The following is a 22,539-nucleotide window of genomic DNA, read 5'->3' as shown; positions in this document are numbered from 1 at the left end:
AAGGCCTCACTCCCTACGGATCTGCCACTGTACATGAACCATCCAAATGACAAAGTCAAATCAATTGTTACACGAGTTCTTGTTATTGGTACTTGATCAAAGTTGCTCATTTACTTTTGTTGCTTTGTACATGTTATTTTGGTTATTTTATGTTCTTTGTCATGTCTGTCTGTTTTCCATGTCTGGTCTTTGTGCCTGGGTCACAATCTTTCAATTTCTGCCAGAATCTTGGTTTCCTTGATTACTCTTTTACATAAAAAGAAGACTGATAAAAATTAATATAATGCCCAAATATCCACAATGATTGAAAACAAAAACTATGTTTCTAAGGCCCTTCAAAGTTAATTTCTTTATTGAATTCTCAAGCCATTAATTAGGAGGGAATCATATCTTTTACCTTTATGATGCCCCCAAAAAGTTATGAGGATACTTTTATATTGTTCATAAACAGAAAAAAAATATTAGGGTGATGCTTTTTAATTTCTTGGTCTTTTTTTACATGCAGTAAAATGAGTAGTGATGCACCCTTAAATAGTACAAAAGAGGGTAAGAGAATCAAGTAATTGGTTTTGTTTGGCCTGAAATACTATATAAACAGTAGTTAACTGGAGAAGTAAGATAAAATAAGAAATCCAACTTTTGGTTCATACAAGACACAGATGTGCCATAAAAAATACAAGAAAACAGAAAACAAAATATCACTAACAGATCATAAGTGTAAAAAAATGGTTGTGTTTTCAAGACCTAAATGGTTGGTAAAACTATGCTTTGATTTCAATTATTGCACTCTTGTTGTCTTCCTGATTTGAATGCATCTTGATTGTTGGAGCAGGTACTGTTACTAGAAGAAATCATTTATTGATAATTCAATTCTTGCTAAAAAAAACCAAAATTATCTACCCATTTTCTCATTTGTTACAAATCCATCAACAGTTAAAAATCCATGGCTGAATCATTTTTAAAAACATAAAGATACCTGTACACCTGTAAAAATCAGTAACTAAATCAACTGAAAACAACACCTATATCAAATCAAAGGCTAAAAACATTGTAACAAATCAATAACCAATCCATCTTTTACAAATCAAAAGCTAAATGACCATTTGTAACAAATCACTTACCAGCTAATTCACTTGCAGCAACTAATTAAACAATCCACTGTTGACAAATCCAGGACTATATCATTTGTAACAAATAAAATTATCAATACACCTGTAGCCAGTCAAGCGCTAAATCATTTTAACAAACCAATAACCAATACACCAGTAATGAATATAAGAACAATTCACTTGAAACAAATCAATAACAAATCTGCTCTAACACATCAAAGACTGTATTATTTGTAACAAATAAAATTTAAAATACTCCTGTCACAAACCACAGGCTAAATCATTTGTAACAAACCACAGGGTAAACCATTTGTAACAAACCACAGGCTAAACTATTTGTAACAAACCACAGGCTAGACCATTTGTAACAAATCAATAACTAATCAACCTTAAACAATTCAAAGGGTACTTCATTAGTGACAAATCAATAAGCAATTGCGAGCTGTAATAAATCAAACTATATATTATTTGTAACAAAGTTAAAACTACACATGTAACAAGTACACATGTACACCAGTAGCAAATCAAAGGCTGATTAATTTGTAACAAATCTATTACAAAAACATCTGTTGAAAGTCAAATACTAAATCATAAGCATCAAATCAATTATCAATCCGTTAGAAATCAAAGCCTGCGTCATTTGTAACAAAATAAAAAAATGCACCTGTAGCAAATCAAAGGCTAACTCATTTGTAACAAATCAATAAACTGTAGCAAATCAAAGGCTTAATCACTTCTTACAGATCAAAATCAAAATACCTGTGACAAATCAAATGCTAAACCATAAGTAACAAGTCGATAACCAAAACATCTATCGAAAGACAAATCAATTTCCCATACAATAGTAACGAATCAAAGGCCGATGCATTTGTAGATATATAATTTATAACAAAAAAAATCTAAGACTAAATTATTTGTAACAAATCGAAAACCCCAAACTACACCTGTTACAAATCGAATACTAAATCTTATTTGAAAACATATCCATAACCTGTAGTAATTCAAATTAAGGCTCCACCATTTGTAACAGTTCATTGACAGTAAAACCCGTAACAAATCTAAGGCCAAATCAAGTGTAACATATCAATAATCGAACTTACCATTTGTATCAAATCAATGTGCAACCAAACTGATATAATCATTTGCGAATATAAAATTTGTAAATTTTGTCACTGGTTTATTGAACTCATTACACAAATTTGCTGAACAAAGGGATTGCAAACCATTTCCGAAATCAAAGCCTCCAGGTTACAGACCACCAATTCAACCAATGAGCATTTGGAACGTAGGCAAAAATAGTCCTACGCAGAAATTACCCCTGTTCCTCATAGTGCTGTGAAAAAAGTTCTCGTCTTATTTAAAAAATTTAAACAGTTTCTGAAAGGAAAAACATTTCTGTACATTTTATAGGTGCATTTTGCTTCTTGTGATGTGAAGCCTAATCTCCATAAAGAAGTTAGAAGAAAAAAAAACAAAAATTGTATTTTTTTTCCTCAACGAGGTACAAAATGAAAAATGTGCCGTGGCACTGAAAGAGTTAATATTTTAAGCGACAAAATGATTCACAACTAGGAGGTATAAGGGTACATGAAAATCATAAACTATTTGAGTTGATGAGTGGGGGTGCACGGGGTTATCTCAGCCCACGTACTACTGCACAAATGTGAAAACAATGTTTAACCCTTTTACTGCCATGGCATATTTTGGTATGCACTATATCTTTCACTGCCAGGCCGAGTTGTTTTGAAGCAGTTTTCATTTGGATATTTTATGACGTTAACAAAGAAAATAACGTCACAATACGTCGCCGAATTCGTAGAAAAGGTTAAAGAATAGACAATTATTTGAAACATGTATCCTTTACGAATAAATCTTTTATGGGCCGTTGACAAATCAATCGGATTTTATTTGAAAAAAAAACCAGCTTCAAAGACCATATTTCCATTAAAAAACTAAGCGAGCAACCCCGTTTTTAATTAAGAACCTACAAGTACTTTTTGTATTTTCGTATCAAACTTTCGTAACGGTGAAAATTTCGTATTTGATAATTTCAAAACGAAAAAGCTTTTCTTTCAATATTTCAATATTACATTTTCTTGGGGTTGAAAACTTATTATGCGGTTTGCAGTCTTCTTTGAATGAAAAAGTATGAAAATGTATGTTCGATTTACATATAGCATTCAGTGAAAATGAAGCGTTTATCTGACAAAACACTACTCAGACAAAGACTTGACCCAATTACATGCACATGCGCAATCAGCGTATAATCCAAAGCGAAGGACCTGTTCAAATGATTGAATGCACCACGAAAAAAATCTTGTAACTCGGTAAAAATGCAACAATCGCGTAAAAGTGTTTAAGATCAGGATAGTAGGATGCCCTTTGGAGTTCCTGGTGGGAAAAAATCTACACCGTGTCGTTTCTTTCTGCAAACAGGCACTTGTAATTTCGGAGACGACTGTCAATTTCTCCACCATAACCCAAGTGTTGAGTTTCAAAAACAACTCGTAAATGGTCCTTTGCAAGAAAAGCAAGGTGCGATTAGTGTCATCATTGAAATCTTGCATTCTGGCATGCCTTTTCTAAAATATGTATTGTGATCATTGTCACAATCCTTCTTAGAAAGGGCGCTAAGTCCATATTGCCGTTTTCTACATGGGAACTGCCATTGTTTACAAACATGCTTAGATCAATGCAGATCAGCTGAGAAAGCAAATTGCTGAAAGAATGGGGAAAATATGATTATTTCCTCATATTTTAGGGAAAAGATATATAATATATGTACTTGGTTGAACTCTCTTGATTTAATTTTCATTTTCAACAAATTTGAATTTGTGAATCCACATTTGTACCAATTGCATTTTTATGAAATTTCAAGAACATTAGATGTTATCATTTAGATTAAGCAGTACCATAAACTATAATTATGCAATGTCAAATTTGGAAAGTGTATTTTGTTTGTTTTATTATTCAAAGTGTGGTTTAATTAATGGGTATTGAGTCGTTTTGTCCCCATTACCTGTTCGATTGCCCTGGGTAAATTTGTGCTTGGTTGTTTTACCTGTTATTAAGACAGTTCAGATTGTACATTATTTAGTATAGTTCATGACTATTTTTTTACATTCTGATATGTTAATGTGATAGTATTTTTACCAAATAATGATTTATACTTTTTACTTATTGTTTTAAATCTTTATGAAATATATGATTTATTTAAATAATATGCTTCAGAGTAATCAGCAAGATGATTTTTATATGATAGACACAAAGAAGAATTTTATAACTTTCTACAGATTTGTTTGAACTCTTAAGTCAGCTTTTTATGATACAATAAACAAGATGTCAACCATTTTCAAATTTTGAATACCAATCAATTAGTTGATTAAATTGCAATTGAAAGGTGAGATAATCGATTAAAAAAAATAATAAACAGCTGTTGTAGTTCATCAGTGTCCAACTCAAGATTTAGTGAAATGACTCAGGGCGAACAGGAAAAGAGGCAAAACAACTCTATTAGTGGACAATATTTAGGGAGAAATAGCTTGGATTCACAAATCAATGCATTCTGGATATACTGTACATGTAGAGATAGGTATTTTAAATTGACTATACACATGGTTGATATTAAGTAAATCATACTCGAAGGTTGCTAAACAGTGTGTGAAATTAAGTTTGATCCTAACAGAAACATGTAAAATATTTTATTTTCTATACAGTTAAAGGCAATCTTTTTGAAATTGTCAATGTAAAATTTACATGTTTGAACTTATCTACAGGTTTACTACTGATACACCTTTTGTAAAATTTTACATGTATCAAAGGCATTGGTAATTCCAAAAGGTGTACAAAGTACTATAGATTGGCATCCAAGTGTGGTACACTTTAAAATTACAAATTATCATGGTAGTTTCAAGACTTATAGTGGCTTTTAATAGCCAAGGTTTTGAATAAATGTTTTCTTTTTGCCTATAGGAATACCTGACTCAATGGGAAGTAATGGTGACCAGTATTTTAATGCTACCTTTGGCAATGAACCACCTGTCTCAGATTTTCAGCCATTCAATGTAAGTTCTATTCCACTTATTACTATTGACCTTTATTCAATGAACTACTTTTCTCAGCTACTAAACTTAAACATGTAAATGTCTTAAAAAATGTACCATCAGCTGCACTCTGGGTTCAAAATTATGGAAGTTAAAAATAATAAGGCAAATATCAAGAAAATATGGTCTATTCACTTAGCCTGATGGCCTATAAATTGTTCTAGTAAGGGTCTTTAAACCCATTACAAAAAATCTTTACATAGACTTTCCCAATCACTGGGGAAAAACATTTAAAAGTACTCCAGCTGAATTGAATATAAACTTAATTCTAGAGACAAAGAGGAATGGGAAGAACACCTAGGAACATGATGGGTCCAATGCCAGGAGCAGGACCTAGAAATTTTGGACCACCAGGTCATGGGATGGGTCCTAGGATGGACATGCCTAGAATGGATGGCCCCCCTGACCCAAGAATGGAAGGTCCTGGTCCAGGCCAGATGTTTGATGGATATGGGTCCAGAATTGATAGCCCCAAATTTGATGGTTTAGGATCTAGACTTGATCAAGGTCTGACAAATGATTTTGCTGCTCTAAATCTTCAGATGCCTGGAAGTAATTTGAAGGTAAATGAAATAAGTACATACTATAAACATTCCTACCATTTGAGTTGGTTATGGTTCATTTTAAAATGTACACTGTACTTTTACATACATTGCAAAAAAGAAATAGTTTAAAAGGTCATTAAAACTTATTTGGAAGTGATTTATTCATTCATAAGTTAATTTCATTTTATTGAGCACTAATAGAATCAAGTCTTAGCAACTGACTTTCTATTTCAAGAAGATAATGAATGCTCTTAAAAGGTCCTTTCCTATCTTAGAAAAGCTATGCTTCGATGTGGATAATATGATCAAAGCTATACTTTTTCTGAGGTGGATTAGGTTCTTGAATAGACAGTGGAGCTGAACAGGGGAGAAAGATGCATATGTACATTTCCCCAACATTATTTAAAACCAGATTCATTTCTTTTTATTAGATAAAAAAAAATAGAAAAGACCTCAAGACTATCAGAAAAGAAACTTATTTCTACACGTCAGTTTTTCATGTTAGGAAATTGCAAAAGAGTTATGTGTCCTTGAGATACTACTTTGCAATTAAGTTCCATTAAATTATAAGTCATTTTATTTAAATTATGTATAAAATATTGTCTTTATTCCTTGATCCTGACGGTATGTATTATACTAATAGTCATATTACACTGTGGTGAGTTATTTCATAATATTTCTATCCATTTCTTGATTTATATAGAGTCTGATACTTAACACAAATATCTGATTAACAGGGATCTAATCCTGGAGCAGATGAGTTCATTCCCAAGACAGGAGCCTTAACACATAGTGCCAGCTCACCAAATTTCTCATCATTTCAAAATGGTCCCATGGGAATGCCTCCCATGTCAAATGCCACCCATCATGTTATGGACAATGGTCACATTGGTAACTCTACCCAGCCTGGCGGAGATATTCCGTTGTCTATTGCAGGTCCAATGATGTCAAACACGCCACCACCAAATCACTTATTACCAACAGGTTTGATAGTGTAACCAAGATATGTAGACCACATCAGGTTAATTAGCAGATTCTCATAAATCAGTGACTAAAAAAAAGGGGATGGATGGGAGGAATTTATTTAATTTTTGTTTAGGAACTGTACAGTCCAAATAAATTAACAGCAGAGTAAGCTACATGTAGCATATGCTGTCAAACATGCGTAGTACAATAATACATGGATTAAAACATTCTATTGAATAAATACATCATCCTGAGATCTGCTGACAACATTAAATTACATAAACCATGTTTCATCACAAGTTTGAACTTTGTTATGACTGGAAGTCTATAGTCATTGTGTAGAAGTAGTGTCATGATGGATATATGTTAAAAAAAAAGGAACTTTGAACTGCCTTAAAAAAATTAAGGTGGGCAAGGATGAAAAACTACAAATTAACTTAATGTGGCCATATATGTGTTTCTGTCTCATTAGGATAATAATATTTAAGCTACAACAAACAACTTTGCTGATTCTTAATAAATTTATCCTGTTAATAAATGGTTGTATATAGTCATTAAAGTTTTTAAGGTTGAAGTAGAAAGAATCACCTGTTATGGCTGTCTTTAAGTGATCTCTCTAGAAAAGACACCTATTTATACATTCTCAGTACTTGAGATACTGATTTTGATAGATATAGTGGATACAAGAATAAAATTTCACATCAAATTGTTTTTGTTATTTATACAAAATTCAATATTAAGGGAAGATACAACTAAATCTAGTACTTACTATTAGGATACTGGAATTTAGAATTTTGATATTATACATATATGTACACTGCAACACAAATCTGAATGAATTTGATGGTAAAATATTCTGATATTATAGGTGTAACCTATTCATCAGCCAGTCCAAACAACAGTCCACACCTTTCTCCTACCAGTTCTCCCTTGATGATGAGGAGAACAGGTTCTCCTCTGGCTCCAATCAAACCAGGAACACCAAAGAAAAACCAAAACAATACCATCCAGGTAAGATCTTACTCCTGTTCCATTCATGTCAAATATTACTGTGTAGTGTGTTGAAGAGGTGTTTAACTGCCTGTTGGTCTCAAGGTAGCATGCTCACCTCAAGTGCAAGAGGTCGTGGGTTTGATACCAGCAGTCATAGCAAAGACTTCAAAGTTGGTAGTCACTGCTTTATTTAAGGGATTAGAGTGACAAGTGGTTGGCTCAGAGTCTGAGTATTGTCTCAGATTGGGGTTGGCATGCTTACCTGCAGGGTGTTGCTTCTGTGAGCTGGCATAATAAAGATCTGATTCAGTGTATCAGTCTTGTACAAAGCAAGGTTTGTTTGATTGGTCAATCATTTGTCACCCTGAAATGCATGAAATATCTACTATAAGACATTAGCCATGATCAATCTGTCAGTTGAAGAGGTGTTTACCTTTACAGATTGTGAATCTTCTCATAGTACCCATATAAAAAAGTGCAAAAATTCATGTATACAAATAATTTTCATAAAATATGGCAAAAATATGCATTGTATGAAGTTGTATTTTAAGAGGTCCAGTGTTGCAAATTTATATAATAGACAGGTAATTATAAAGAAAAGAATCAATTCCAATATCTAAACCAGGAAACACTGATTGTTTTTCAATACTAAGAAAAATAATCCCAGGTGATAATGATGTTTGGTTTTATGCATTCTCTATACTCGGTAGAAATTTTCATTGCAACTTAGGCTTATTCAACTGTCAGTCTTGATAGAAATTTCTTTCTTAAAACTGTGGAGACATCCTATTACAGTCGTACCTCGATGTGTCGAAAAAGGATTAGTCAAAATCTTGGATAACTCGAACTAATTACAATGTCTCAGCAAAACTCCCCTTACTCCAATACAATTTTACCTAAGATAAATCGAAACCTCAGATAACTCAAGGTCATCAATCAGTCCCTTCGATAGGGCTTTGAGGATATTAATCCTGATGTTTCGAAGTCAACTAATTAGTCGAAAAACTGATTGCTTTATTACAAGCCATGATCGAAGTGTGTTTTAACAATGATTAGCCTGGCTTTTAAAATTAATTTGTTGACACTCTTTATGACTTGATTTGTTTATTTATTTAATTTAAAATTGTGTGTGTACTGAAAAAAAACGCCTTTTATTAATCACACGTCGGAATTTACACCAACAGTGATATAGGACATTATGATATTTTGATAATTTAAAAAAAAATACAGATGAATTGTAATGGTGTCTGACTATTTAATGAAACATTTAACAGATGATAGTAAGTGTATTTCAACAATCACATTCGTTTCGCTAGTAATTTTGAAATTTTATCTTAATAATGTATAGCACATGGTTTGATGATACTCCTGTTTGTGAGTCAAATGAAGCAGCATGTTATGATCTATGACGTTTTCGATGTAGAAAGCAATAGAAAGGAAATTTCACTAAAATGCTAAGTATCTCAAACATGAAATACAATATACAAAAAATATCTTCTGATATGAAACGCAAGACATTATGAAGTACCGTATTAAGTGAAGAAATTGTACATGTTCAAGCGCAACAAAAATGATGTCAATGCAGGAACAATCATTGACCAAACTACAAGTATTTCCAGTTTATCCTCAGCTCGGATTACTCGAACATTTTTGCATGGTCCCTTCGACTTCGACTTAACAAGGTTCGACTGTATCTCTTTGTCATATGCTAAAAACTTTTTACATTTTAGCTCAACTATTTAAGTTTTGTTTTTAATTTTTACATATTTTTGAACAATAACAGATACTAATTACCTGCACTCTTTGATATAAATAATCATTTTTTTCACATTTGAAGTGGAATTATTGATCAGTGGAGTAGAAAGGATGAATAACTGTCCTGGTTAATATCATTTGCTTAAGGAGGTTACTCTATGATAAGGGACATAACTATTGAAATCAGTGATGTGTTGGTACTATATTCAATTTCACCAAAACCAGAATGAAATCAGTCCAAGTTACTTTGATGCTTACATGAGATTGATGTAAAATGCTGAATACCAATGTTCCAATGATTTGTAAGAGTTTTGTCCCTTACCTTAGGTCTACCTGACCAATGATTTTGACGATATTGCGTTACTGAAAATCTCACTCATTTAATCACATCTAGAAGGTTTGGGACTTTCATCAATCTTCAGAACATGACTATTTGTTGATGCCTTTGTTAGCTGAAATTGATTAAATGTCTATGCCTTTTTATTTCTGTGTAGGAAAGTGTTGGTGGGACTACATATTTTTACAATCCAGAGGAATATTCTGTACATAGAGAAGGCATTGTAAGTATTAAAAAAGTATATTTTATCAGTTTATCAGATGAATATTGATGAGACCTTATATCCTTTCAATGTTGTCATTGTCTATAGACATTTGGTTTTCATGTAATTACGTAAGTAGCAGTCTTTGTAAGAATCATGTAAAGTCTGAAAAATGTGATAAACCCTAAAAAAACGATACATATTTTTATTTTTGTAATTAAGTTGTTTTATGGGTCTATATTATGAAATGTATAATTATTCATTCAAATCTTCCTGCTCTTAGGAGGTAATCAACTTTGAAAATCCAATAGATTCTATGGTATTTGAGTGTCATTTACAGAGTTATTTCCCTTAATTTTAAATTCTTCATTGCAGTCTATACAATTTTTATCTCTTATGAGCACGGGTAATATGAAAAACCAAATGTTAATTTCTTTTTAGTAAAGCGTTTTACACAAAATGTCAAAAATAAAAATATGTAGGCTTTTCAACAATATATCACATTTTGCATGATTCTTAGCTGAAGTGTTACATCTAACATCTTTCACAAAATCACTACCATACAGTTATTAAATTATGAAATGTGAAATTTAATTACACATTGGACTTAGAAATATTAGTCTGTCATCCTTTGTGTCCTTTCAACTTTACTTAAGCAATGAACTTCTTCCATTGAAGTCTAGAAGGTTTTAGCAAAATGTGTATAAGGCATATAATTTTCCTATCTCACTTAAGTCAACACCAAGTCAAAACATTTTTTATGAAGATAAACTCGTGTCAATATTTGAAGACATTTGTAGAACTATCTCCAGAATTTAACACTTGTATAGAAACCGTCAATATTTGGAGACATTTGTAGAACTCTCTCCAGAATTTTATGACTTGTACAGAAACCATACTGAATAGGACGTGACGTAAAGTTGTCACGGTATTCATATTTGATTATACAAGTACACATGGTTCTATAGGTGGACTTTTTTTTTCAGCATTTACCAAATTTCACCCTGTTCCCAAGTTTACCTCCACATGTGGCCCACATGACAGTCAAGAAAAACATGCCACAGTTCTTTATGTGTGATGAACTCAAAATGGTAAGTTTTGAAATTTGTCTTACATAATGGTATTGTTCCCCCTAGCAAATTATGCAGAATATTCATGAACAAGATTTGCACAGTAATACTTGTCTAAACAGTTTGACAAGACATCTTCAGTTCCATGTTTCATTGCATTTTTACTGGTATAAACAGGCTGACAGTCTTAATAAACTAATTCTGCAATCCATGAGGGCTTTTGCAAGAGCAGCTAACTATTAATGGCCAATTTTCCTTCAGAAATCTCTCCAAGATTGTCATTTTTAAGGAAAAAAAATAACTGTATTATTAAGTATCAGTCCACATAAAATTCAGACACTACCAATGGTAAAGTGAATCATGGTCAAGAAAACCCACCAAACAAACAATGCTTTTTTAGTCTACATATATTATACTTTCACATAACAACAACCTTTTCTGTATTCAGATTTGCCTTTTTGAGAAAATCATACATTTATCTCCCACTAAAAGCAACCGAATGAAGCCAAATCAAGAACGATAACTCTTGCAGAGTGCAAATTTTATGTACAATCTATCTAATTTTTATCTCAAAAGAGCAACAACCAAATGGAAAACTGGTTACATGATCAGTTACTGTTTATCAACAAGAAATAAAACAGAATTCGGTGGGTTTCTGACTTGGATGAATCACCTTCTGTCTGATTTTTAGAAAGACTGCTACTTAACAGAACCTGTAGATTCAAAAGTTCAATGTACAGTTTAGAGTGACAAGTCCTCTTGATAAAATAATTAAAGGCTATTTAAGCTGTCATTTTTACATATTTCCATTTTCAAAACCTTTTTGATATTCTATTACAGGACATATTGAACAGACATGCATTTTCTCTTGCCCAGATAGATCTGCAACAAAACCAAGGTATAGATATTTAGTGCGTACACTAAGTTATGTGAATATTGAAGAAAAAATAGAATTTGAACATATCAACATAACGTATATGAAATATGAATTTTTGTATATTATTGCATAGATTATGTAACTGTATAATGATGTGTTGTTGTTGGTACTGTCATACTCCTCTTTGTTGTTGACATTTTGTTACCAGACCTTAAATTGAACATATTTTGACCAGAAATATTTACATATGAAACATTTTCTTTTCCAGTAATCTAGAAACTTTTTTTATGAACTCTGTTTCTGTGGAGAAATATTTTATATCTTTTAGTTTTTATACCATGCCACATTAAGTTGTGTGACTTTCTGTGCAAATGATAATTTGAGAATGAATCAGTTTTTAAGTACCATGAAATTCAAGATTGAGTAATATCTCCAGCAAAATCTGAAATGTAGTTATTGAACATTTTGCCATCCCCCTTTTTCCACATTACATAGCAGGTATCACTTAATGCTCCTTAATGCCCTATTTGCTATTTTATTTACAGACATACCAGCTGAAGTGGACACTTATCACAATTTATTCCCCTTGGAGCCCCCACCTCCAACGTCCATGCAGAAATCAAACAGATTTGGGTACCCCACCACTTGTTACAAAGCTGTCAACACCAAAGATGGACTTACCTATTGTCTTCGTAGAGTTCATGGTAAGTATGCTTATTGATTCTGTGTAAGAAATTGGATACAGTCAAACCTCAATGTGTCGAACACGGATAACTCTAACTAATTTCTACGCCCACACAATTTTACCTCAGATTACTCGAACTTGGATGAAACGAATCTTGGATAACTCAAGGTTTTCAATCAGTCCTCTCGATAGGACTGAGGTTAATTAGCCCTGATGTCTCGAAGTCAACTAATGGGTTGGAAAACTGATTACTTTATTACAAACCATGATCGATGTGTGTTTTTACTATGATTAGCATGGCTTTTGAAATTATTTGTTGATACTCTTTATGGCTTGATTAATCTAAATATAGCGTGTGTAGTGAAAGGAAATGAACTTTATTTATCAAACGTCAGATTTCACACTAACAGTGATATTGGATATTTTGATAAACTATATTAATTACAGATGAATTGTAATAGTATATGTATCTGAATATTTAATTAAACTTCAAACAGACGATAGTAAAAGTGTATATTTCGAAGACTACATTTGTTTCGCTAGTGAATCTGAAATTTTATCGTAGTAATGTAGAGCACATGTGTTGACTAATCTTCTGATTGCAAGTCGTCCAAAGCAGTATGTTTGGAACTTCTGACATTTCAGATATATAAAAAATGAAACTGAAATTTTCCTTAAACACTCAGTGCCATTCAATATTTAAAACATGATAAACACCACATAAACATTACTTCTGATATGAAACGAACAAAAAGCCCTGTAAGTGAAAAACATGTACATGTACAAGCACAACTAATGATGTAAACAATCATGGCATCAACCAAATTATGTCCATTTTATAGTCGACCTCGGATAACTTGAACATTTTTGCCCAGTCCCTTCGACTTCGACTTAACGAAGTTCGACTATTTACAAAGTTACAGCAGTTTTGAGGTCGAGACATGGAGTAACCTTAGGGCAAGATGTGACGTTCTGTTGAGATGTTCAAAATGGATGTTATTCCACTTATTTGGGGCATCAGTCAATTTGACATAACATTGTCATTGGAAATTGCTGATATATTAAGGCAGTAAGAACAGTAGAAAAACAAAAAAAGTTGCCAATAATACTCTGATGTCCCTCTAAGGATGTAAATTTATTAAGTGATTGGTGGACAGAATTTCTAGAAACGACAAAGATAAAATTCAAGTACTAAGTGTGTATTGGGAGTACAATCTTACATGCTTTAATCAGATGTTAATACAATTTTGTACTTTTTTACCAAAAAGAGACTTTGGTGTTTGAGATATTGAGAAATATCTCACTATTTTTTACAAATTGAAAGAGTCACATAAAGTAAAAAGAAAAACACACAGAATGTTGGAACTTATGAAAGTTGTTGGTTTTGACCTCTCATTATTGCTTAAATAAATCCACAAGCAAAATTATTCTATCTTAACAACATGATAATTGAAGTTTTCTTGTGTCTAAAAGAATTCTCTAGTAATTACTCTTACCTTCAGTATGGAAGATTCAAAGTTAGTTGTATTTCTTCAGAATAATGTATTTGAGTTGGGTCTTAGCTAGCATGTTAAAGGTCAGGTTAAGTTTTTTTGACAAATTAGTACAAAGTAAAGTTGACTGGATTTATCAGATCTTCCAGAAAATTTAAAGGCATATTGTAAATCAACTTATTTTTGTGAGCATTTTTTTTTCTTATTTAATGAATACATGTTTAAAAGAGTGTTAGAAGCAAAATTAAATAGCCTTCAAACTGGATTGACTCCCTTAATTGTGAATGTAAGTTTCCATGAAAATAAATTGGTTTACAAAAATATACTGCCAAAAGCATAAAATGACCACCAGCCAATCAATTTTTGACTCTAACAGGACACATTCTCTTCAATTCTGATTTCTAGAAGATTATTTAGATCATTTATGTTACAGGTTTTCGATTATCTAATACCAAGTGCATGATGCTGATAGATATGTGGAAGAAAATGTATCATCCCAACATAGTACAGCTCAGAGAAGTTTTCACTACTAAGGCCTTCGGTGATAACTGTAAGTTTATCATGTTTTCTTTCTTAAGTTCAGTAAAGTAATCCTTTGTTGATGTTTTTCCTTAGAAAGAAGTAACTGAAAAACATCAAGGTTCAAATAACGTTTAAGTTTAGTTAATTTTTAAAACAATGAAGATAAGATTTTGGCTTTTGTTGCCTTCGGTTGAAAATATTTTTTTCTTTGTTTCTGTCTTTTAATTTTAAATGAATATTCTGTACAAAAAAAAAATGTGTACATCATTACAGAAAATAATGTTAACACATTAAATTTCACAGATTCCGTCAAAATGGATATTTTTATGGGACGTAATTTTCATGTTTACAGTTACTGTAACTGGCAGTCTTTCTGAAAATTGGACAAGACATGATTTATGCATGTCAAAAACCCACCAAATTCAATTTTATTTCCAATAGGCATGAGAAACAGTAACAGATAACATAACCAATCTTAGTTTTTCATTTAGTTGTTGTGCTTTTGAGATAAAAATTTTATAGATTGTATCTGAAAATGGCACTTTGCAAGATTTATTGTCCTTGATTTGGTTTCATTTGGTTGATTTTAGTGGGAGATGAATGTATGATTTTTCAAAAAAGTGCAGATCTGAATGCAGAGATGATTATTGTTATGTGAAAATATAACATCTATAGACTGAAGAAACATCATTTGTTTGGTGGATTTTTCTTCACCATGAATCACTTTACCATTGGTAATGTCTGAATTTTATATGAACTGTTACTTAAATATGCTTGTCTTTTACAGCCATAGTGTTTGTATATGATTTCCTTGCTGGTGCTGAGACATTGATGAGTAGACACTTTAACAGTCCAGGGTCTATCAACGGTTATAACCAACCATTCAGTATGGATGGTAATTCAAGGTCATTCAACTCAGGTGGCAACTCTAAAGGTGAGAACTTTAGTAATTATTCTTCTGTAAATTACTGTGATTCTAGTCAGTTTTCCAGTTTATTAAGACATTCCATCAAATAATGATCATTTAATCAAGGAATGACCAACTATACCCTGAAGTTAACAATTGACTCGCTGTAAGACTTATTTGCAGGAATGATTCAAGGTTTAAAGTCTAAAGGACAAAGTCACTAATATAGGAAATTTTGCTATTCAATGCTACCAACTCCAAGATTCGTCATTGAACTTTAAAATTCTATTACTCAGTCTAAAAAATTCTTAAAATCTAAGGCTTAACTACATTGAAATATATTATTGTTTCTTGACTGATATTCTTTACTGTAAATAAACTCAGTCTAGGTTTAGTACTGATCAAAAATTTAGAAGGACATTTGTTCACTTACAATAGCATTCAACATTAAGTATATAAACATCAAGTATATGATTGAATTTTGATCCTTATAGGTGGTGGCAACAATGGTCCACGACAGCATGCGGGATTGTTACCAGAGAGTATGATCTGGGCTTATGTGGTGCAGCTGAGTTCAGCCTTGAGGGCCATTCATGCTGCAGGCCTGGCATGTAGAACAATGGATCCTACCAAAATTCTTATCTACAGCAAGTCTCGGTTACGATTGAATTGTGTTGGCATCATGGATGTGTTAACGTTTGACAGCAACCAGGGCAACCCTTTGGCAATGATGCAGCATTATCAGGTATATTTTTGTATTATTTATCAAATTATACACCATGAGAATGAATTTGTGCCCATGGTACCAATTTTCATCATTTCATAGATTAAGTCAACCATGGATGAAAGTTACCTGTTCAGTAAATTTCTTTTTCATACCTGCTTTTAGATCTTAGAAGCTTGAAGATATACAAATATATTTCTTCCATGCATTTCTTCTTCTATTTTGTAAACCTTTTTATTAGAATTCATGTATGTTTTTTATCATTTATTTCAGCAAGAAGATTTAGTATTTCTGGGGAAGGTTGTATTAGCCTTAGCCTGCAATAATATCATGGCCATTCAGCGAGACAACATCAGCAACTCCATGGAACTTGTAGCACGCAACTATTCAGCAGATCTCAAAAATTTTTTCGTGTCGGTTTTTGTTACTAGTTATTTTATATGTTCATATGTAACTTTTTTGTTGAAATTATTTTTGCTATTTTTTTGTGTATAACTGAGACTTGAACTTTTTAATAAAAAGAATGAGGGGAACTTGAGGATGATATGTTTCTTTATTTTAAGATTCTTAAAAAGTGTTGTGATGTATTGAATTAGTTACCATTTCATTTCTGTCTGATAAATGATTTTAAATGCCTAGCACCCAAGAAAGGAAGCTGATTTGTAAATATATGTATATGTGTAATGCATTTTTACAAGCTTTAAGATCTATTCTTCATACATTGATCATAATATAATACATATTGAATTATTTATAGAGAAAGAGCTATGCATACTGTGATTTCTTGCTATTTCTTTATAATGTAGTGTTCATGCTTGCTCAGATTGATCAGGATTTGACCTTTGTGGTCATATAATGCTGCAACCAGTGGAGAATTTTCTTGATATAGAATACTTGATCTGTCTTTCACTGTTTTAGGTATTTGTTGACTAACTCAAACAGGCCACGAAGTATAAATGATATTATGCCTATGATTGGTGCAAGGTTCTACACACAGTTGGATGCAGCTCAGTTACGGAGTGATGTGATAGAAGTGGAGTTATCTAAGGTTATATACACATTCTGTACAACACTACACCAAATGTTGTTATTCTGGCATGGTTTAGTTTTGTTTTGTTTTGCTGTCTTTGAAAGTGCCTAGATTGAACTCTCCAAAATATCATTTTCAGCAGCCATTTATCAAATTGAATTAAATTATAAAAGGTCTGTCAACTATGGCATACATGTACCTAGTGCTTTTGAAATAAGTATTTGCTTGTAATGGGATTTTAATTACAACTGGAACTGTTGAATTTGTATGGGAAGTTTCCACCTTACCAAAATTAGAAATAAAACACATTTTAGTCTTGGCAAGGCACTCTACTGTATTATAAAAAAAAACATCATTGGCATTCAAGTTAGAATCTTCCTCATATTAAATATTCTTCTCTCCTGAAATTTATTTCTATTGGTTTTTACAGTCTGTAGAGAATGGCAGGTTATTTAGAATCCTGTGTAAACTAGGAACTATCAACGAGAGGAAAGAGTAAGTCCCTTTGATTAGTATTTTAACAGGGTCTGTCTTGAGTTTATTATTTGATGTATATGTATTTTTGACAGATTTGGGATTTCCAGTTAGAAAGGGAGGAGTAAAAAAAAATAATGACTGAGCAGATTTTTCGTTTCAATTTGTGAAAATCGAAAACTGATTTTATGCAACCAGATATAATTTGTTTTCCAACTGTAGGGAGCAAACCCATGTCTGCCCTTATTGGGCTGATGCCTGTTAATGATTATTGAAAAATTGTATTTTCTTGTCGTAAATCAGCGTAACCATACACGTAAGCATTTTGAACTTTATGATTGACTGAAAAAAAAATCTGGTGTGCATTTAAATTTCTTTGTACAAATTAAAACAAATGGCAAAAATGAATTTTTGTCTGGATTGAAAACTACAAATAATGTGTGATGTTTAGATTTCAGATGGATCCACAGTGGTCTGAAACTGGAGATCGGTACATGTTGAAGTTGTATAGAGATTTCTTGTTTCACCAGCATGACAGCAATGGTACACCATGGATTGATATGGCTCATATTGTACAATCTCTTAATAAGGTGAGAAACAATTATATTTTTATTAAAGCTACCCAACAAAGTAATATTGATATTTTTAAAATCTTTTATTGGTTTTTATGGTATAGAGGTGAATTTTTATTCTTTTGCTAGTTACAATTTACTATTTTTATGGTATAGAGGTGAATTTTTATTCTTTTGCTAGTTTTATTTTTCTAAAATTTTCATCGAACACGCTATGTATGAATACCTTATATATTAATTAATATTTCAAATACACATTGAAAATATGGGTCATATATTACCTATTCCAGAATTTAATGGACCTACTTTATAACCTTTGTTGTCTATTTTTTTTAATTGATGACCTTTTTGTGGTGTATTTTACAGTTGGATGCTGGATCACCTGAGAAGATCTGTCTAATTTCTCGTGATGAAAATAGTGTTCTCATTGTGACATATGCCGAGTTGAAACAAAACTTCGAGCGTGCATTCAATGATCTTATAACAAGTTCTGATTCCCAGTCGAATGCCTTCACTTAGATGAGATTTAGATCTTTTTAATTGTTTTGGAATTGAAGATCTCACTCTTAGAACAACTAATACAGAATATGTTGATATTTGAACCAGCTGATTTATAATGCCCTAGCTAAAATTTGGCAATGGGACATTTACTTTTACTTACACTGTTCACAAATTATGAGGATTATTCTTTTACTGGTTATTCATTCAGTATTGGATATCATACTTGAGTATTTTGTTTATGAAGTTCGTCAGAGGTGGAATTTTTTTTTTCATTTGTCCGAAATATTTTTTCGGTGATTATTGTGATTGGAGCAAAATATTTTGTTTGTGTTCTTATGATGTCATTCCATCCATGGAAATGAGAAATCAAAACATTGTGTGAACAACTTGAAAGGAACAACACAGTGCAATGACAGTGTGGTACATTGATTAATTTTTGACATGGACAGTGCTGTTTGTGATATAGACACATTGTTAGAATGACAACTTGTTGCTATGACTACCATTGTTGCTAGGAGACTACAGACATGTTTTTTTTTTGTTACTTGTTAAAGTTTGAACAAGGCAGCAAAATGCTACGAATTGGAGTTTTTGCTTAACTCCATTCCTAACTTATAAAGAATTGTTGAATGTTTTATTCTATTATCGTCTACTATTTTGTTCTTTCAAATGATATTTTATAAATTGTGAATAAAATATCACATTTATATTGATAAAAAAATAATTGGTCAATGATCTTGAGTCTTGACTGAAAAAAGGATAGAATATTTTGAATACGAATTTTCTACTTTCATAATCATGCAGATTTGTCTCCACATTTTTCTGGGCATTTTTCACTTAGTTCTGATACTATTTTTGTAGAGATTTATCATCTTAAAGGTTTAAAAATGGAATTTAGGTTTTACTGTATTCACCTTATGAAAAATTTGGTCAATAATTTGAAGCTTAATTGGTATTATGATAATTGAAGGGTAGAATAATTTAATAATTAAATAAGCTTAGGCTTACATGCTGTAAAGCAATTGATTCAATTATATTTGTTGTCAAAGTTTTTAGGTGTCTGTTAAGTTGTTTTTCACGACTGCCAAATGATTGAAAGTACTCAGAGTGAAAAAAAAACAAGTACTATCTTTAAAAAAGATAACAGACGTATAGTCTTATTTTACTTCTAAGTTTCTACATTTCATTAAGAAAATAACACATGGCACACAATTTAAAGTTTTCGATACAGTTTTTTCTTAAAGCAAGTTAAAATTTTCGATACGGTTTTTTTGAACGACACTAAGTTAACAGCATTTGGCCAATCAGGAAACAGAATGTGATCAGGTGACTTGCAGTTCCATAGAAGAGCTTCCTTAAGGTCAAAGGGTAAAATGTGAAACTATACCTTTTGCATCAGAATAAAACTTGTTAATGGTCAGTAAAACTCCAAAATTTCTTTGTAGTTGATCATGTCATTTGTAAGTAGTTCTATTTGGTCTGTTGAAAATGTATCAGTTCAAACGAGGAATTTAACTTAGGTTTTGAATTTGACATTGTGCTTTAATATCTACTCGGAAGAAATGCAAAAAAGAAAACACAGTGAAGGGTACATAACTTGTGGTAATGATAATGGATAGATGTTTTTTTTGTGGTAATTCTGTATTTTATTTATTTATCTGTCTCTCACTTGGCTGCTCCCTTCATTTGGCATTTTATTTTTGGATGAAAGAACTTCAATCTTTTTTTCACATTGAGAATATCTTAAAAAGTCAAGATTTTACATTATTTGTTTCATTGATAATAGTATGTGTAAAATTAATCAGACATAGCTTTCACTATGTGAGTTGCTTATTTTGACATATTGTCATGATTTATGAGGAAGTTTACACTCACTATTTGTTGTTAATTGACCATCAGCAGCTGACCTTCAAACTCATCAATATCTTATAGTACTTGTTTTCTCTATACAGCTGTAGATGCCATACTATGTTGATTTCTTCACTTTTTCTGTCAAATATGACTTTTACTTTCCTTTTAAATATGATTCGAAGTTAGGAAATTTTATATGTTTTGTTTATTTACATAAATTTTTAACTTACAGGTGAAAATTTATGGATTTTGTTTTCAGTGTGTTTGTAATAATGTTCTCTTTCACACTTTTCCTAATCATTTATCAAGTGGGTATAAACTTTTAATTCCTCTTTTTCATGATGGGGTGTTACTTTCTGGCTAAATAGCTGGAAAATCCGTGAATTTCAGCAATCGATGAACTCTTACACTAAACTTGACACAAGAGAGTAGCTGAAAGGTATTACTAGGCCACACATCTTGTGTCATAAACCATGCAAAAATAAAGAATTTGGTCTTCTGTGAAAGTATTGTTGGTCATGGGGTACTAATTTTTGTGGGTTTGGTAAACCAAGAAATTTTGTTCCCAACAAAAAGGAAATTTTTCTATTCATTTGTATGATAAAGGTGTCAAATCCACGAACTGATCATTTCTTCCTTAACCACAAATATTGGTACCCACGAAAAAAGTACTTTCACAGTATTTTAGATTAAGCACTGGATATTAATGGTTGTACTACCTGGGTTTATTGTCTTTGTGCTATGATTTGATTACCAATCAGGTCATTTAAATGATTCTTGTGAAATATTCCATGAAAGTCAGTATTTAAGATTTGCATGGAGGATTTTGATAAAGAAATTAATTGCATTAAATGTTCATCTTAAAAGATTGACCTTCCTTTAGGTAACTTGTAAGTGTCTAAATTGCATGAAACTGGGTGAGTTTATAAGTAAATTAAGGGAAATTATGTTCCATCATTGATATCAAAGGGATAAATTTCTGAGATCATTTGAGGCCATTGCATATTGGTAAAAAGGGACCAAATGGCCCTTTGAATGTTACCTTTTTAGGTAAAGACTTGAAAAATGGTCCAGAGAGTTAGAAAAGTTACCCTTCGTTGTCTTAATCAATGATGTATGATTTTTTTTTAGATGTAGAGAGAACATTATTATAAACACAAGAATGAAATAAAATTCTGAATTTCTCCAGTCTTCCTGTGATGAGACATGTATTTTGCATAAAAAATTGTACAAAAAACAAATGTTAAAACCATCCAGTGATGGAATTGACATGTAAAATATTTATACAATAAAATGTGCAATAGTGATGTTGTTTTATTTTATTTAATTTGCCTGAATAACTTGGAGGTAAAACCATATACACATGTATGAGAAAATTTTTACAAGGTTCTAACATACCCGAAACAACAAAGTGTCCATAATCTATACATCAGTTCTCCTCATAACCTACTGAACAGAATTTCATGAAACTTAGTATGTAGTAAGAACACAATATCATATGTTGTTGTTCTTATTACCTGCGACTTCAGATCCCTCAAATTATGTGGGAGTTTAATTTCAGATTTCCTAACTTCCATGAGAGGGAATGCTTGGATATTTGGTATACTGCTTTGGTATTCAGTACATTTTGTATATTGCTTTTACATGATGACTTGTACTGTGTCAACAATTTTCAGGTTCCTCACCCATCTTGTTCCTGTTTACCGATTAACTTACAAAATTTTTTAAGCATACTGACAGTTTTTGTATCAAAGTTCTCAGCTTCTGTTAATCACAAGCTGTTGATATTTTTATACATATTAATACTGAATTATGGAATGCCT

General features: G+C 31.8%; 1 protein-coding gene across 3 annotated transcripts; it reads left to right on the top strand.

The window, feature by feature from the left end:
- Positions 1-3,336: 3,336 nt before the first annotated feature.
- Positions 3,337-22,023, top strand: LOC148605001 (PAN2-PAN3 deadenylation complex subunit Pan3-like). Of its 3 annotated transcripts, none has more exons than XM_088550891.1 (17): positions 3,337-3,436; positions 5,082-5,173; positions 5,485-5,775; positions 6,495-6,741; positions 7,592-7,734; positions 9,966-10,031; positions 10,997-11,101; positions 11,921-11,978; positions 12,503-12,661; positions 14,569-14,685; positions 15,445-15,591; positions 16,059-16,309; positions 16,562-16,701; positions 17,207-17,336; positions 17,749-17,813; positions 18,244-18,382; positions 18,731-22,023. In XM_088550891.1, exons 2-17 carry the CDS (start codon positions 5,096-5,098, stop codon positions 18,881-18,883), a joined length of 2,289 nt encoding a protein of 762 aa, XP_088407017.1. In that variant the 5' UTR covers positions 3,337-3,436; positions 5,082-5,095; the 3' UTR covers positions 18,884-22,023. The 3 variants fall into 3 exon arrangements, with proteins under 3 accessions (XP_088407017.1, XP_088407015.1, XP_088407016.1); XM_088550889.1 differs by having other exon boundaries at positions 3,357-3,644; XM_088550890.1 differs by lacking the exon at positions 3,337-3,436 and adding an exon at positions 4,582-4,701.
- The last annotated feature ends 516 nt before the right edge of the window (positions 22,024-22,539 follow it).

Source organism: Perna viridis, chromosome 10, assembly GCF_037379345.1.
Source record: "Perna viridis isolate PV_CMFRI_1.1 ecotype Kerala chromosome 10, ASM3737934v1, whole genome shotgun sequence".
In the NCBI taxonomy this organism is placed as follows: Eukaryota; Metazoa; Mollusca; class Bivalvia; order Mytilida; family Mytilidae; genus Perna; species Perna viridis.
Note: the sequence above shows the minus strand (reverse complement) of the source record. Positions and strands in the feature narration are given on the sequence as shown.